At 37.6% G+C, this 19,196-nt stretch overlaps 1 protein-coding gene across 1 annotated transcript; it reads left to right on the top strand.

Annotated features, from left to right (window-relative positions):
• The first annotated feature begins 231 nt into the window (after window positions 1-231).
• LOC139871653 (BIIDXI-like protein At5g11420) lies at window positions 232-7,384 on the top strand. The gene is made up of 4 exons (XM_071859373.1): window positions 232-389; window positions 1,679-2,855; window positions 5,909-6,424; window positions 6,651-7,384. Exons 2-4 carry the CDS (start codon window positions 2,780-2,782, stop codon window positions 7,181-7,183), a joined length of 1,125 nt encoding a protein of 374 aa, XP_071715474.1. The 5' UTR covers window positions 232-389; window positions 1,679-2,779; the 3' UTR covers window positions 7,184-7,384.
• Window positions 7,385-19,196: the final 11,812 nt, after the last annotated feature.

Below are 19,196 nucleotides of genomic sequence, written 5' to 3'. Positions count from 1 at the left end.
GTGGTTGTGTACATATCAATTCCCTTTAGAAATGATGTTAAAAAAATAAATACATATAGTAATATTTTTTTAATTGTACCGGTATATTTTTTTCGATAAGGAAGAGGTCCCACATTACGAAAGTGACAAATTCATATTTTGGAATCTAACGATCAATGATATTTACGTGTATTGTTATAACTGGTTTCCAAGGTTTATGCTGGATCTGCAGGATGGGGTTTGCTTTTCTCAAGAGGGTCACATACACAATCATTTTTTGGATAATTATCATCGACATAAATTTTTTAAATTTGTTCAAACAGCTAAAATACTACTACCCGATTTCATTGCTCGACTCCATGTGCGGTGTGCCCTTAATCAAACAGAGCACGCAAATAAAGCTGTAACTGGTACACACAATTTATATATAATTTCATATACTCCGATCCCGTATTTTATATATAGTTTGTTAGAATTTTTTTTTTTTTTTTTTTTTGAAAAATAAATTTATTAAAAAGAGGGAGACTTTCATCAAAAGATGAAAGACCTCACAACAAATATTACAAAAAGAACGGAATTAACATCCAATCGAACGTGAACTACAGATAAAAAACCATTAGTCTAACCCAATAACCACGGCAACGTTCAAACAAAAGTAAAACAAGAAACCTTCAAACAAAAAGAAAGACTCACGATATGCCGTAAATGCAAAAAACCCCATATACTTTTTGCTCATTGAACCGGTCGCGTCTTTGAACCCGTACATAAACTTACCAAATTTATCCACAACCACGTTAACAACCTAAATTTTATGTTTAGAATTAGGTATAATTAGTTTTCCTTCCACTTTTACCTCGAAGAAAATGAATACTCGTCATTCCCAAACAATGTATCCATATAGAAACCCTCTTCTTGATTGTATCACAAACATTAACACCACATGCATCAACATCCTAATCTCCTTCTGCAAACGCTGAATCATGTAAAATGAAGGACTCGACTCAACCTTAGCCTTTGACTTCTTTAACATCTTTGACTTCACTTTCGCCATTGACACGACTTTTCCCTTAAAGTTAGTCTTATCACTAACTAAATGTATTTTAAATATACTTAGTTATATTAATCACTTACCAATTATACCATAAGGGTGTTTAAATGACTAGTTTATTTATGTTTAAGTTTGCTTGTATATAAGTGATCAAGCATGGGATAATCGGGTCGGTTTCGGTCCATGTTTGACATCATTAATAGGGGATTTAAGGGTCAATCGAGTTTAACTCTCCGGTCCGGAGTACCGTGAATAACCCCTTGCGAGATGAGGATCTCAACAGGGGTGGTTAAACGTAGACCCACCATCGGCGGGTAGTCCGGTCATCGATGACCCGCGCTAAGTTGTAGGGTTTATGTTCACGGAACGTTACCTGTATATCAAGGATGTCTAGTGAAATGCTATGAGTCCGGTAGCGCGGGTATAATTACGCTATGCGCTGCTGTCCTTAGAGTGTTTGTGTGTGAAAGTGAATTTTGGAATGCTTTGTGATGTGGACGAAGTCTGGTATTTATAGGATAATCTTTCTTGTCTTCTATCGCCACGTAATAAGGTTAAAAGGATCGTGGCCTGCAAATAGTACGTCTTCAAGCGAGCTGATCCGACAAAAGTAAAAAGTGTTCTTATCGGTTCTGATCTTTTGTCTGCCAGGTGTCCTCTGCCAGCTACAACATCGCCTGACATGCGGATGCTGCCAATGCGCGCGGATGGGACTGGCGCCATGGTTGTGAGTATAGCGCTCTACGCCTTAGCGCGCACCCTTGTAAATTCTTGTTGCGATGCTGTTTGATGCGCTACACGAGCTGATCGGGTATGCGTACTTTTTAATTTATTTATAAACAATCGTATGTGTGCTTTTTAATTTTTAATTTTTTTATTTTAATTTAGGTAATGTATTTATTTTTTTAATTAACGAAATGAAATTATTTTTATTTAGTTATTTATATCAGGAGAGGACCGGAGGGAAAACAAGGTTATTGACCGTTGGGGTACATGTTTTGAGGGGCTCAATTTTTTTATATATTAGATATAATCGGAGATTTGAGAAAAATGAGAACTGGAGAAACATAACTGAAGTAGCGAATGCGAAACACAATAGGCCCAAAAACAACAAACGGCCAAAAAAATGAAATCAAACTCCATTAGCATTCTATCATGGTCCAAAGGGTCTTTTTTAAAAATACTTATATTATTCGTTTGAGTCTAAACCTTTTTAAATAGTTTATATTAATTTTTACGGTCTAAGGTCTTTTTTCACCTCATTATAGGTACCTATGTTTTATTTAACATAAATTAAAATAATCATAATTGAAAAATGAATAAAAATAGTAAAAATAAAAAATAGACATTTGATGACACCTCCAGTTTTTCACCATAGTCAGTTTTAGTATCTCAACCGAACACTAAATATCAACACTAAACGTCTAAACGACAGATTGTGATCTTATATTCCGTATATAATATAATACATAGACAAAATGATTTAGTTAGATTAAAATTATGGGGAAAAAAATATACTTTCATGTAAAATGGCACAACACCGATAAAAGATAAGGGGATGGTGGGGTTTATTTGACAAATCTAGAATTGGAAGTTTTGAGTGGCAGTTATTGTAATTATAATCATTTACTAGTGGCACTTTTATAAGATAAAGATTACATATAAAGCAGTGCGTACCCCCTGATCCATATTCACACTAAACTAGATACATTCATATCTTTCTGTTTTATTTTTTTCTTTCTAAGTTCAAAAATGCAGAAGCTCTCTGCAATCTTAGTGGTGGTGCTACTCTGTGCAACCTCCAATGCTGTTCTATCTTTCACTGACGGTGAGTTTTTATTAAACTTTTGCTAATTAATTGTGTAAACCTTATAACCTTCTTAAGGAAATGTTACTGTAATTGAGTAGATGATTTTTTTTTTTTCATTGTTTTGTTGATACGACTAATTTATGTGCAATGTGGTCACTAAATTTGTTAAAGTTTGTCACTTTATGGTACGATTTCCTGTTACTTTTTTAAACTTAGTTTTACTTTGTTAATAATATCACTTTATGTGCAATGTGGTCACTAAACTTTACGTTGCATATCGATTTCCTGTTTAAATCTAACGAGGTTCTGTTTTCTAAACTCGTCTTGATGATGAATAAATTTTAAAAATGGAATTATATTTGTTGATAAAGTTGTGTAAATTAATTTAAGCCGTCTTTAATTATGTGGTTCTTTATGTATTATGTATTAGAACGGTTCCATCGAAAGGGGTTTTGTGTTCAAAGGCTTCAAGTTATTAGGAGAATATGAGTATTTGTATTTTTATTTTTAATTAGATAATACACGTAGTAGTCTAATTGAGTTGTCATCGTTTGTGACTCATTCTGTAGAGATAATTGTAAAAGGTTAAATAAAATTATATAATGTCTTGATGTGGTAGGTTGGTGTGGTCCAACCTCAAGTTATAAATGTGAAATGAATATGGAAATAGTATTCAAATCGTTACATATTTCAATGCTATCGGCCGTACCATTAGATATTATTTGTTCAATAAATTTAGTTATCGTCAAAAACAATAAAGTATGGCATATTTCGGAATTTGGTCCCTTACAAAATCTTCATGTATTCGGTATATACATGTGAATCCAATCCTACTATATGTAGTTCTTAATAAAAAGGTACAGCATATATATATATATATATACACATGCTAATGAAGTCTAGCCAAAAACATTTTATACTTGATTTAAGAATTTGCTTATTAAAAAATTGCCTATTAAAAGATAGTAGCTTATTAAAAGGATGGTGATATCCATTAAGACCATATTTATCCCTGATGGTCGTGTTGGCGTTTTGCTGGGTGGGGGTGGGGTGCTTGATGAGCGTGTTGCTAGACTGCTGTGTAATGAGGTGGAGTATTAAGTGGCGTGTTGGGTGATGTGTTAAAATCTGATTGGAAGTTGGGTGAAAAGGGGGATAAAAACTAATAAAAAATGGGGGAAAATGCAACATTCAATGGATTTCTTCGGTGCTCACTTGGTGCACGCCACCAACACATGGTGGAGCACACAAGGGTTACATGGTGTGTGCAGGCGTGTTGGCTCAATTGGTGGAGCACACACGCCGCGATATTCATGGTCTAACAAAATTGATAGATCCAATATAACTTGTGCATTCAAGTACCTAATGAACGGTTAAACTGAATTTTACATCGACGCCCTATTAAAACTGACCATCAATATAAGAAATTTATTCAGATTCAAAATCAAAATATAGGATATTAGGAATGCTAATGATAAGTTTATCAATTATCTTTTTTACAGTATACATTATTAGTGAATCTGTGAATGAAAGTTGTGTGTTATCTGTGAATAAGCTAATTTAATAAAATTATCTAAAATACCGATTGAAATAACATCATTTCTGTTATTTTAAAAGTAAATAAATCATATGGGTACGGAGTATTATTTAAATACATATATTTGTTGATTGACTAGAACTAGAATCGGAGTATTGCATTATTATGGGGTGTATTATTTTTTTTTTTTTGAAAAGCAAAATATGATTTTATTGATCACCAACACAAGAATACAGTAGCCTAATGGCATCAGTACATGCTCGATCTACATGCTTACATACAAAATAAGGAAACACGAAGAGATGCCAAGATAGCAACTCGATCTACATACGCGATACAACTAAACTTAAGAAAGAAAAGTATGCGGATTATGGGGTGTATTATTACAGCTAGATTGTCGCATATCTGCATTTTACTAAACTTTGATAAAACCTGTCTCTTGTATAAGTGGGCCGCATACGCCGTTATCACATGGTGGTGATTATTTGTCAATGCCAATTATTGTTTTGAACTTGTATTAAAATAGCAAAGTGGTAAATGAAATATAAATTAAAATGTAAAATTTACTATCCAAACAAACCCTACAAATCTATCATATCATGACCTTATACAACGTGTGCTTAAATTATAAAGGAGGAAACAAGTTTAAATAAAGAATATACTTTTGAAGCACGTAATTATCATATCTATCATGTTTTTCTATTTTATTCATTATTCTTCGAATAACACCTTCTTTGATGAACATGATTGTTAATAAAACCGTACTTCGAGAAAGAAGACAAAAACATTCGTAACGTGGTCTTGTGATAATCCACGTGAGGACATACTGTCATTTGCTTTATATTTTTCTCATTGAAGAAAATTTAATGGGAAAAAACAATTTGTCCCCTAAAACATTTGCTAAAAATATATGCAATTATGCAACGGACCATATTTATGTACCTAACTGTTCGGTAACAACGACCTGTTTGTATCCTCACTCAATTAACATGGACATAGACTTCAAATTTTAAAGTTAGTGAAAGTCACTAGTCGAGGAATATTCAGTTGGGACATTGCAGAAATTAATCGGCTCATGGATTTATCAGACCCTAACCAAGTATTACTTTACATGTTTTGACTGACTTTGACCGATTTTGCTTGACCTCAACCGACTTTGACTGTATTTGACTGACTTTGACCGACTGATTGTATTTTGACTAACTTTGACCGAATAAATCCGATTTTAAGCTAATAAATCGGAGAATTCGAAGATTAGTCGGGAGACTTTGACTGTATTTGAGCGATTTTGACCAACTTTGACTGTATTTGACTAGTTTTGATCGAGTAAATACGATTTTGAACTAATAAATCATCCTAAGTCGAATATTGGTCGGGACTAGTCCGACTAATTCGACACTTGGGAACTTTTAAAACCATCCTTTGCTTATCTAGTTGACGATAATACTGATTTGTTTGAAATATTAAAGAATAAATAATAGTTATAGTTATATCTCGTGACTTAATTAACATGTATTTTATCTTAAAATTTCAGGAATATTACCAAATGGGGCGTTTGAATATGGCCCAAAACCTCACCAGTTAAAGGGTACTAGAGTTACTGACCCAAAGGCAATACCAAACTGGGAACTCACCGGGTTCGTAGAGTACATTAAATCGGGCCAAACACAAGGAGACATGCTACTAGTAGTACCCGAAGGAGCTTTCGCGATTAGGCTAGGAGAAGATGCATCAATAAAGACTAAAGTTAATGTTAATAAGGGACTATTTTATTCTATGACATTTAACGTGGCTAGAACTTGTGCCCAAGAGGAGAAGCTAAACGTTTCAGTGTCGCCAAATTCGGAGCCCAATGATTGGGGAATCTTGCCAATGCAAACCATGTATAGTAGCAATGGTTGGGATACTTACTCATGGGGATTCTTAGCCGAAGCCAATAACATCGAGATCGTTATCCATAACCCGATAGGTGTTGAGAAAGACCCCGCTTGTGGTCCTCTCATTGATTCCGTTGCGTTGAAGGCCTTATTCCCTCCTAAAAGAACTAACGGTAAGAAAATGAAGGTGGTCCATACCCACCATTTTTAGCCATACAACACTAGATATGCATTCGATGTTGTACAGTGCAATGCTTTAAACTACATTTAGTGGTGTACTGCTAAAAATGGTGGTGGACAGATCATCACAAGCGTATTTACTCATTTAACTATATTATGTGTATAAAGTTCAAATGCTAAACTATGATATCTAATTGTCATTGTACTTGTGAATTGTAGTTAATATGTTGAAGAATGGAGATTTCGAAGAAGGTCCTTACGTTCTACCCAAAACCGACGTTGGTGGTGTTTTGATCCCCCCTAATATCGAGGACGATCATTCACCACTTCCCGGTTGGATGATTGAGTCGCTAAAAGCCGTGAAGTATTTAGATGCCGAACATTTTGCTATCCCAAAGGGCAAAAGAGCTATAGAGCTTATTGCAGGAAAAGAAAGTGCGATTGCCCAAGTGGTCAAGACCACCCCGGGCAAAGTGTATGCGCTTTCTTTTGCCGTTGGTGATGCAAATAATGCTTGCGAGGGGTCTATGATTGTAGAAGCATTTGCGGGTAAAAATACTCTTAGGGTACCTTACGAATCGAAAGGAAAAGGTGGCTACAAACAAGCAGTTCTTAAGTTCAAGGCGGTGACAACACGTACTAGAATCAGGTTCTTGAGTACGTTTTATCAAATGAAGGTCGATGGATCGCTTTGTGGTCCAATCATCGATGATGTTAGATTGATCGGTGTTCGATACGCTAAACATGCTTGATTTGTTTTGGTTCTTTTGTGATATCTTTATAAGTGTGGCATGGGGATGTTTGATCATCTCCGATGATGTTTATTTAGCACCTTATGTTATTATACTATGTTACTGTTAAAGTTAATGTTGTTGGTGATGTGTACTAGAAAGAAATTAAAGCATGTTTAAATCGAACAACTATATACTCCAAATTTGATTACTTCTAGACGTTGTCCCTAGTAAACTGATAACGGTTTATTTTATTTTTCAATGTGACCATATAAACATGTTATTCATGTTGAACATGATGAATATCACATTTATGTAATATTGTTTGCAATGAACATTATATTAAAAATCGGATCAATAATATGGAGTTATTTTAAAAAACGAAAGCATGTAATATGTGTTGTTAATTTTTTCCAAATTTCGCCCCCATTAACCTCTTTCAAATCGAAGACTAGAATGATATTCAAATTATAAAAGATTGTTTGGGCCCAAGAGATGGCTGAAGCAGAGTTTCTAAGCCCAAGTTATTTATTAATTGTAAGATAACGAAAAAAAGTTAATTACGTAGCGGAAAGCAAGTTTAATTAAACCGAAGGTTTTTTTTTTTTTTTTGGAAGGCCAAAACTTTATTAAACTAAAAAACACAAGAATACAGTGTCCATGAATACATTGAACCTATACTAGTATGTTGTTGTGATTTACGCACTTTCAAGGCCCTAGAAATTAATAGAACAATAAAACAATAAATAAAGACACAAGGTTTTACGTGGTTCGGCGTGAGGCCTAGTCCACGGGCGGAAGCACAGATGGATTTTATTAGCAAATATGACAACACGAGGTTACAATGTATCACTCTAATCTAGGCTCCGAAAATACTAACAAAGTATTTGGACCACTCACCAGATTATAACGCTTCCCTCGTAACTCACTCGTATAGAATTTTATTTAACAATTCTATACTCACTATACTCTCTACAATACTCCTCACAAGAGTTATTAGTGAACTCTTTCAAGTATTATGTAATATGAGATGGGATGATCTTAAATGAACAAATCTTCATTTATATATATGGACAATTATAGGCTGTGCTAAGCAATTCAATTTTAACTTGAATTGACATGTCATTGTAGGATTGTAGGCTTCCTGATTATTCTTGCATGTGGTAAAACAAGTAGTCCACGAAATGCTTTTTACTTCCTGCCATCTTTGACTCCTTGCAAGGCAATTTGACCATTTGGTTGGTAGATGACAACTTGCAAATACAAATTGGAATTGAGTTATTCCAACGTCCAACAAATCTCCACCTTAACGAACATTCCATTCTTTTGTTATCCGTTCTCAACCTCCGCTATCCGCCACAGCCCTTTCGGGCTCATCACTTTCTTCGAACGCCAACCAAGTTCAAACAATGTTCGAACCTGTTTGTAGTAACTGGTTTAGTCACATATCTGCCGGATTATCAGCCGTACCAATCTTCTTGACAATTACAACTCCTTTAGATATGACTTCACGAATAAAGTGATACCGTACATCAATGTGTTTGGTTCTCTCATGATACACTTGATTTTTAGTCTAATGTATGACACTCTGGTTATCACAATGCACCACAGTTTCATCCTGTTTCAAACCCATATCACCAACTATACCCCTCAGCCATTTTGCTTCTTTCACACCCTCAGTCATAGCCATGTATTTTGCTTCAGTTGTGGACAATGCAACAGTTGATTGTAATGTTGCTTTCCAACTAATAGCACATCTTCCGAGAGTAAAAACATACCCGGTCTGAGACCTTCTCCGATCCAAATCACCAGCATAGTCTGAATCAAAGTATCCGGTAACATTAGTATTACCACCGCTATCAAATACTAAACCAAAATCCGTTGTCCCTCTGAGGTACCTAAGAATCCATTGCACCGCTTGCCAATGAGCTTTCCCTGGACAATCCATATATCTACTCACCACGCTTACCGCATGTGCAATATCCGGTCTTGTACAAACCATAGCATACATGATGCTACCCACGGCACTAGCATATGGAATATGTGACATATGCTCCACCTCCTCCTCAGTTTCCGATGACAACGCCGATGAAAGTTTGAAATGTGCAGCAAGTGGAGTACTAACCGGTTTGGAGTTATCCATACCAAAACGCTGAAGAACCTTCTCAATATATTTCTTTTGTGACAAATACAGTTTTCCTTCACGTCTATCTCTGATAATCTCCATTCCCAATATTTTCTTAGCTGCACCCAAATCTTTCATATCAAAATTACTTTTGAGTTGGGATTTTAACTGATCAATCTCTGACATGTTTTTCGAAGCAATCAACATATCATCTACATATAATAGCAAATAAACGTACGAGCCATCAGGAAGCTTCTTGTGATATACACAACTATCATAATCACTCCGTGAGTAAGATTTACTAGTCATGAATACGTCAAACCGCATATACCATTGTCGAGGTGATTGCTTCAAGCCATATAATGACTTTTTCAATAAACCAGCATAATTTTCCTTTCCTTGGACAACAAATCCCTCTGGCTGGCGCATGAAGATCCGTTCCTCCAACTCACCATGTAAAAATGCTGTCTTGACATCTAATTGTTGCAACTCCATATCAAGTAAAGCAACCATGGCAAGTAACACGCGGATAGAGGTATGCCTTACGACCGGTGAGAAAACTTCATTAAAGTCAACTCCCTCTCTCTGAGTAAAGCCTTTTGCTACAAGGCGTGCTTTGAACCTTTCATCTTCTACACCCGAAATTCTGTCCTTCTTCTTGAAGATCCATTTGCATCCAACAATCTTCTGACCTTTTGGCGGTTTCATCAGCTCCCACGTATGATTTTTATAAAGAGACTCCATCTCTTCATTCATAGCTACAGACCACTTTGCAGATTCTGGGCTACCAATAGCTTCATGATATGTAGCAAGTTCTTGAACCTCCATATCTTCTGCCATGCTCAGGGCATAAGCTACCAAATCTTCATGCCCGAACCGTTGTGGTGGTTTTATTGCTCGTCGTTCTCTATCTCTTGATAGATTATAATTCCGTAGATCATGTTGCTCATCTGACTCATCATCTGGTGTCATATGATCAACACCAGAATCATGTACGTTTTCTACAACGGGCTCGACAGGAGTATCTTGAACTACTCCTTGTGGAACTTCTATTTCTTGATCCACCTGCTCTTCAACTTCACGATCTTTTCCAGCAACTACTTGTTCCTCCTCTGTCTTTTTCAATATAGCATACTCATCAAATGTCACATCCCTGCTGATAAGAAATCGGGATGATTTACCATCAGGGCACCACAATCTATAACCTTCACCCCATCTGCATACCCTAGAAATATGCATCTTTTGGCCCTTGGCTTAAGTTTACCATCTTTCATATGAGCATAAGCAGGACAACCAAATATCTTCAAATCACTGTAACTTGTAGGGGAACCTGACCATTTCTCCAAAGGAGTTTGGCAATCAATTGCTGTTGATGGAGACCGATTTACCAAATAACAAGTTGTGTTGACAGCTTCAGCCCAAAATATATTTGGTGATTTTGCATTTGAGAGCATACACCTCGCTCGCTCAAGGAGCATTCTATTCATTCGTTCTGCAACGCCATTCTGTTGTGGTGTAAACCGCACTGTGTGGTGTCTCACAATGCCTTCGTTCTTGCAGAACTCATTAAATTCGCCTTTGCAGAATTCCAGTCCATTGTCAGTTCTCAAGCGCTTGATGAAATTTCCAGTCTGCTTCTCTATCATCATCTTCCATTGCTTGAAATTGACAAAGACTTCATCCTTACGTTTAAGGATATAAACCCACACTCTTCTCGAATAGTCATCAATAAAGGTTAACATGTATCTCGCACCACCTTTTGAAGGAACAGGAGATGGACCCCAAAGATCTGAATGGATATAATCCAAAGTACCTTTTGTCCTATGAACGGCTGTGCTAAACTTTATTCGGCTCTGTTTGCTGAATACACAGTGCTCGCAGAATTCTAATTTTCCGATATTCTGACCACACAGCAAACCTCGTTTACTAAGCTCCATCATTCCTCTCTCGCTCATGTGCCCAAGGCGCATGTGCCATAACTTGGTGGTATCTACATCTTTATCCGATGAAGAAACTCCAACCGTACCAGTAACCGTGTTACCCTTTAACAAGTAAAGGCCGTTGAACCTTTCATTACAACAAGTGCACCTCTAGGGACTTTTAATACTCCTCCTCAAGCTCGATACTCGCAGCAGATGGATTCCAGCGTACCCAAGGAAATAAGATTCTTCTTCAATTCTGGAACATGCCTGACTTCTGTCAAAGTCCTCACCGTGCCATCATACATCTTGATTTGGATTGTTCCTATGCCAACAACCTTACGAGCTACATCATTTCCCATAAGGACTTTACCACCATTTATTTCTCGATAGGTGGCAAACCAATCCCTAATAGGACACATATGATAAGAACAACCCGAATCAAGAATCCACTAGTCAACTGAGTGGCTATCGGTAACACTAAGAACATTTGCGCCATCAGAATCATTTTCTGCAACCGCGGTAACTTTATCGGCTCCCGTTGCATTCCAAATCTCTCTCTTTCCTTTTAAGTCTGGACAGTCTCTACGCATGTGACCTTTCTTGTGACAATTGTAACACTTGATATTTCTAGATCTTGTTTTTGATCTAGAACGACCCTTGTTGTTACTACTTGATGCTCTATCGTTACGTCTTCCTCTCGCCACCAAACCTTCTGCACTTTCTTCCACATAATCCGCCGAGGATTTCTTCCTTAACTCGCTAGAATTTAAGGTAGATTTGACATCCTCTATGGAAATAGTTTTTCTACTATATAGTAGAGTTGTAACCAAATGCTCCTACAATTTTGGCAAGGAACATAAGAAAATTAACGATTGATCTTCATCATCAATTTTCACACCAATATTATTCAAGTCCAAAATTATTTTATTGAACTCATCGATGTGATCTTTTAGTGAACCTTCTCTCATCCGAAGAGTATACAACCGTTGTTTCGTATACAATCGGTTTGTGAGACTCTTAGTCATATATAGAGTTTCTAGTTGTTTCCAAAGTCCAACCGGTGTGGTTTCTGCCGCAACTTCTCTAAGCACACAATCGACAAGATTTAGAATAATCATGCCATGTGCCTTTTCCAGAAGTTCATCCTTCTCTTCATCTGTCAACTTTTCGGGTAGAGATTCTCTCCCTTTCAAAGCTAACAAATAACCTTGTTGGCTCAGTAGAGCCCGCGTCTTCATTCGCCAAAGACCAAAATCGTTCTGGCCATTAAATTTCTCTACGTCGGACCTTATTATCGTCATCTTGTATATTTAATCACATCTATAGCTCTGATACCAGTTTGTTGTGATTTATGCACTTTCAAGGCCCGAGAAATTAATAGAACAATAAAACAATAAATAAAGACATAAGGTTTTACGTGGTTCGGCGTGAGGTCTAGTCCACGGGCGAAAGCAGAGATGGATTTTATTAGCAAATATGACAACCCGAGGTTACAATGTATCACTCTAATCTAGGCTCCGAAAATACTAACAAAGTATTTGGACCACTCACCAGATTATAACACTTCCCTCGTAACTCACTCGTATAGAATTTTATTTAACAATTCTATACTCACTATACTCTCTACAATACTCCTCACAAGAGTTATTAGTGAACTCTTTCAAGTATTATGTAATATGAGATGGGATGATCTTAAATGAACAAATCTTCATTTATATATATAGACAATTATAGGCGGTGCCAAGCAATTCAATTTTAACTTGAATTGACATGTCATTGTAGGATTGTAGGCTTCCTGATTATTCTTGCATGTGGTAAAACAAGTAGTCCACAAAATGCTTTTTACTTCCTGCCATCTTTGACTCGTTGCAAGGCAATTTGACCATTTGGTTGGTAGATGACAACTTGCAAATATAAATTGGAATTGAGTTATTCCACCGTCTAACATATGTGTTATATGCACATTATATACAGGAATGAACCATATGAAAACAGTGAACTACAATCAAGTAATGAGATCTTAATTAGCCCACTCCGGTTCTAGTGTTTTGAGGACACACGTAAAAAGAATGGTTTATCAACCATTGATGCCACTCTATATTTGACTTTTTTGCCCGCTTTGAAATCCATTGGAAACTTCTAATTTGAATAACGTTGAAAAGGTTAGAGCACGACGAGAAGAGTTTTCGAATACTTTTTTATTTCAATATTTCCAAAGGACGTACTCGCATACCTATTCAACCGCTTGCCAAATTAGTTTCCCTTTCGCCCCACTTACGTTGATTCCGTCATCATTAAACAGTTCGCTGACACATGTAGATGAAAAATTTTCTACTCCCTACCAACTATAAATTTTTTCCCAGACCTCGAAAGCATTTTTGCAAAGTACTAGTGCGTGATCCGTTGACTCCACATCGTCATCGCATATATGGCATCGAACCATATGAAGATCAACCCCTCGATTATCGAGTTCCACTCTCACCGGTAGCCTTCTTCGTTTAGCCAGCCAAATGAAAATGCTAAGCGATTTAGGAAGCAATTTGTTGAGATTCGTTTCCATTGTGATCGCTACATTTCCATGCAATTTATCTTCGAGAATCCATGCGAGATTTTTGGTGTAGAAAATACCATCATCACTATCCTTCCACTTCCAACCATCATTTGAATCCACAGCATGTGTCGACCCATTAATATCTTGCACCATTAAGTTTAATTCATCACAACTTCTGCCAAATGGGGTTCTGCTCCAATTCCATCGCAAACTAGGTGTAGTATTTATCCATGCAACCCTATCACTCACTTTAGCATTCTTGCACACTTCCAACCTGTAAAGCCTCGGGAACTTTTCTTTAAAACATAAGTCTCCGGTCCAAAGGTCATCTCAGAATAGTGTATCCCTACCTTCACCAATAATTCTCTCAAAAGAGTTGTTAAAAAAATACCCGCATTTAGTCATATCTTTTTCGACATTTATAATGTCTTTCCAAGGAGAATTCCCAGCCCCAACCCGTAACAGACCCGAGTTTTCGATCCATCCCCCCCTCCCATAGATACTTTTAATAATTTTGACCCAATATGCTTCGGTTTCGATATGAACCTCCACCACCATTTACCCAATAAAGCCCAATTCTTTGCTTTCAATGACCCGATGTTAACCCCCCGTCTTTGTACGAAAGTAAAATGGTCTCCCATTTCACCCATGACATTTTATGACCCTCACCTGACCCGCCCCAAAAGAAGTTACGACGCAAACCTTCAAGCAAATTGAGAATACATGATGGTGCACGGAAGATAGAGAAGTAATACAATGGTATGCTACTTAGGATCGATTTTATGAGAGTCAAGCGTCCCCCGAAGGACACCGTTTTAGATTTCCACTACGAGAATTGTTTGTGAAATTTCCTGATCACAGGTTCCCAGTCACCCCCTTGTTCATTTTCGCTCCAACCGGTAATCCAAGATACGTAAACGGGAGAGAGCCATCTTTACAACAAAAGTAATTAGCCATATCACTAATATCAGAGGGTGGCACGTTTATACCAAAAAGGCTGCTTTTTGCAATATTTAGCTTAAGCCCTGAGATGTCTTCGAAACACATGAGAAGCTTCATAATGTTACAAACATTTCTTTTGGACCAATCTCTGATAAAAATCGTATCATCTGCGTATTGTAGATGCGAAAGCATAACCTTATCTTTCCCTATTTTAGACCCGGTTACAAGACCCTTCTTGATGGCACTTTTTGTAAGTAGATTCAAACCCTCTCCCGCCACAATAAAAAGGAAGGGTGATAAGGGATCACCTTGCCTAATACCTTTTTTCAAGCTTAAACTCTTCGGTCGGGGATCCATTCACAAGGATTGAAACTGATGCTGATTTAAGGCAGGCCTCTATCCATTTAACCCATTTAGGACCGAACCCCATCCGGTTTAACATTAGCACAAGAAACTTCCAATTAACACTATCTAAGGCTTTTGCGAAATCCACCTTAAAAATGAAAGTCTTGTTCTTCCCCCTTTTTAAATCCACGACACTTTCATTTAATACTAGTATCCCATCTAAAATAGATCGGTCTGAAAGGAAAGCGCTTTGTTCACTACCAATGAGATAAGGCAGAACAACCCGTATCCTATTGGAGAGTAGTTTCGCCACAATCTTATAGTAGCTATTTATCAAGCTTATAGGTCGATAGTCACCTAATTCGGTCGGGTCCTTGGATTTTGGGATTAGGGTCATAAAAGGCGCGTTGCAACCATGCGAAATATCTCCTTTCTTCTAAAACCAATCAATAGCATGCATAAGATCTCCCTTGATAATTGCCCAAAACTTTTTGTAGAAATTAAAATTAAAGCCATCCGACCGGGTGCCTTTGACCCGGAACATCCCTTAACCGCAGCCCACACTTCATGCTCTTCGAACTTACTTTCTAGACGATCAGCTTCTTCTCTTGAGATGGTGTTTCCAACGATATCAGGTAGTATGGGTCGATAGTTTCCCTCTTCCGTAAACACTCTCTTGAAATATCTATGCACTTCCCTTTTCACTGAGGATGGATTATCTTCCCATATGCCGTAAACGTCTAACCCCCGAATAGTGTTCTTGCTAAGTCGACGTTTGATCGTAGAGTGAAAAAACCGGGTGTTTTCCTCCCCTTCAGCAATCCATTTCAATCTTGACTTTTGCTTAAGCATATTTAATTTAATCTTATCCTTTTATAGCCATAAATGTCGTGCCTCTAGCCATTTACCCCTCTCAACTTCATCGATATCCCTGGTATTTGCAACCTATTTTCATCCTCTAACTTGCGAAGATGCTCCATACTCCATGATTTTAATGCCATCTTAACGTTTTTTTAGCTTTAATCTAAATCTGTTGTCTTGCCTACGTGCATTTACCTCTGTGTTCCACGCATTATATATCACCTCCTCCGCCCTCTTTTCCTTTAACCAGCTGTTGAAAACCTTTATGGGGTTAGGCCCATAATCAAACACTTTGGACCTAAGCAAAAGTGGACAGTGATCAGACATTTTCCTGTCAAGAACCAGAGCAGAGAGATCCTCCCAACGTTGCATCAAGGAGTTGGATACCAGGAATCGATCCAACTTGCTGAATTTTATACCATTATCGCAAATACGAGTAAACTTTTTCCCAACTAAAGGAATTTCTCCGAATTCGTAATAAATCGATTGAACCTAACAGCCCTTCTTTGAACAAATTCACAATTTCTCCTCTTGTCCTCATGCCTAACATCATTGAAATCCCCATAAAAAATCCAATCATCGTTATCGAATCTCATAAGGTCTTCTAGATTTTCAATGAAAATACGCTTTTTATCATCTTCGTGTGGACCATAAACACTGACTACTATGATATCATTCAAGTGACCTTTTAATTTTCCTTTGATTGCTAGAAAGTATCTACCTTCTACACATTGATCTACATGGAACATAATAGTATCCCATATCAATGCCATACCCCCTGATCTTCCAATCGCTGCTTTTTGAATGAATTTGAAGTTAGTAGATCCCCATACCATTTCAATGGCACCCTCATCGATAACGTCACACTTTGTCTTTTGCAAAGCCAAAATATAAGGTTTCGTTTCCACACAAATTGACCGTAACCAGCTTAACTTCCCAACCTTTTTTAACCCATGAATGTTTAGAGATAGAACTATCATATTGACAAGATTAAACAAAATTGAGCACCCCATTAGTGTCTAGCGACCTCCCACTATATGCTAATTAATTCACCAAAACCATGGTGGTTTATACTACCATCACTTACCTCTAGGGGATTAATATTGTTGACTTGTTGCCTATCCTGATGCCTCTTATCAATTGAAGCCTTTCCACCCTTAATCTTCAAACGAGAACTCCTTCTACTGGATCTTGAGCCCGCTTTTAATTTATTCATCTTCTTGCTCTTAATTACATGAACCTGTCGAGCCATACTCTTAAGTCTAAGTATTCTGGAAGATGCCACCACTTACCCACCTTCTGCCATATAGATTCAGTCGAATAGCTATGATTGGCTGTCGAGTTTCTCTTGATGGGTTTTATCCTGTTCGAGATGGAAGTTTTGGAGGCACTAACTCCCTTAGACAATTTTAGATTCTCAGTTTTGATCCCCTCACCATTAATTGTATCGCCATTACCTTCTTTATTGTCAGAACTCTCTTTTGTGCCCTCGCAAACCTTATCTGCATCTTTGCTTGAGTTATCCAGAGTTTGGCCCAAGTTTTCATTTTTATTCATCCCATCACTTAACTCGGGGCCCAACTCAATCGGCTCCTTATCATTAGGCACCCCAATGTAATTTTCCACCTTTGCATTCTCCTGATGGGCTTCATTAGCATCCCCCATCGCTTCTGGCCCAACAAAACTGGACTCCTCACAATTATTAACAGGCTTCTCACTCTCTGTATGGGCTTCGCCATTAGGCCCACAACTAGGTTCGGATCCAGAAATAGATTTAAATGTATCTGCTCTCTTGATATCTTTATCAATATCTGTGTCATGCCCCACGCTTGAATCCTCCTTCGACTCATCTGTTTCCCTATCGCCGTCTCTAAATCTGTCTACTTTTTTAATGACATTAATTGTCTCCTCGTCTTTGCTGAAACTAATATTGGTCACCATGCACTTAGACCCTTGATCTTCTATCCTGCCCCTATCCATCTTCTCCGGTGAATGAGATTCACCTAATACCGGAGACTCATGATTTTCCGGCGGCATGTCTTGGTTACAATCCACATCACGATTAACCGACTATTTTCTGTTTCCCATTCGCTTTCACTGTCGATCGTTTCCTCTATCCAAAAAATATCTTTAGGATCTTCAACCACATTAACATAGAAAAAACTGCCATTGGATTTAACCATTATTAATTCCTTTATCAGGTTAGGACCCATAACCTTCACCATCACCTTTCCATATGATAAGTTATGGTCGCCCTGTAAAGAACAATTTTAAAGATCATATATAGGACCCCACCATGAAGCAGTTTTCCAGAACGTGGATTCTTCCCAGCTAGATACCGGAACCCCTAAAATCGATAACCATGTTAGACGACCTGGATTTTTAGTGGTAGCACCCCATTTTCTAATTTCATTGACCCACTTTCTGATTCCATGACCTTCATCCTTAACTATACGGTCAGCCATTGACTTTGTGCCACATATTAGCATTACATTTATTCCTCCCAAGAATTTAATATCGACATCTCTTACACCTTCGATAACACATAAGTTATGTAGTTGAACTAAAACCTCCAAACTCTTGGCCTCACCAACGATGGCTTTGTTGAGTAACTCGCTATTGCTGTTGTTGTTGTCTAGAATGATCACTCTCTCCTTCATGTTCATCTCTGCCTTTTCCTTGAAAGTGCCTGAGTTCCCAGGATGGCCTTCGTTGCCTTTTTGTTTTCTTTTCCATCTCATGTTGCTATTGTTAGCCATATTACCCGCAACCTCATTAAACCTCCTTTGATCAGTGAAGGTGTGTAAGTTAAGAGGAGCTTTCGATGTACCCCCCGTATCAGTCTCCTTCCCCTTCCACTTCTCTGTTCTGTTCGAAACAGGTGAACCATGCCCAGTATATGGTTCCGAATCTCCATTAGATGCATGGTTTACCTTTCCTTCATTGTTCCTATCATAAGCTTTGAATGCTTTTAGTTGCCAATCTCCAATGAAGATATTATTCAGGACTCTTAGCAGACTAGTCTCATCATTGACATTTTCAAATCTTATGAAAGCGAATCGATGTCCATTTTGTAGCCTCTTTCTAGCGATATACACATCTCTTAACCCACCGTGAGATTTAAAGAATTGCCAGAAATCTGGAATTTTCCATGATGCTGGGAAGTTGAATACCATAAACGATGTAACCTTCAAGTTGCTATTCCTCAAGAATCGATCCCAAGCATAACCATTGTATTACCCTCGAACTCCAGCAGTCGCATGTAGATCATTTGCCCTAGATTTGAAC

Source organism: Rutidosis leptorrhynchoides, chromosome 10 (assembly GCF_046630445.1).
Source record: "Rutidosis leptorrhynchoides isolate AG116_Rl617_1_P2 chromosome 10, CSIRO_AGI_Rlap_v1, whole genome shotgun sequence".
Classification (NCBI taxonomy): Eukaryota; Viridiplantae; Streptophyta; class Magnoliopsida; order Asterales; family Asteraceae; genus Rutidosis; species Rutidosis leptorrhynchoides.
The sequence above is the reverse complement of the archived record's forward strand: the minus strand, read 5'-3'. Positions and strand labels throughout refer to the sequence as shown.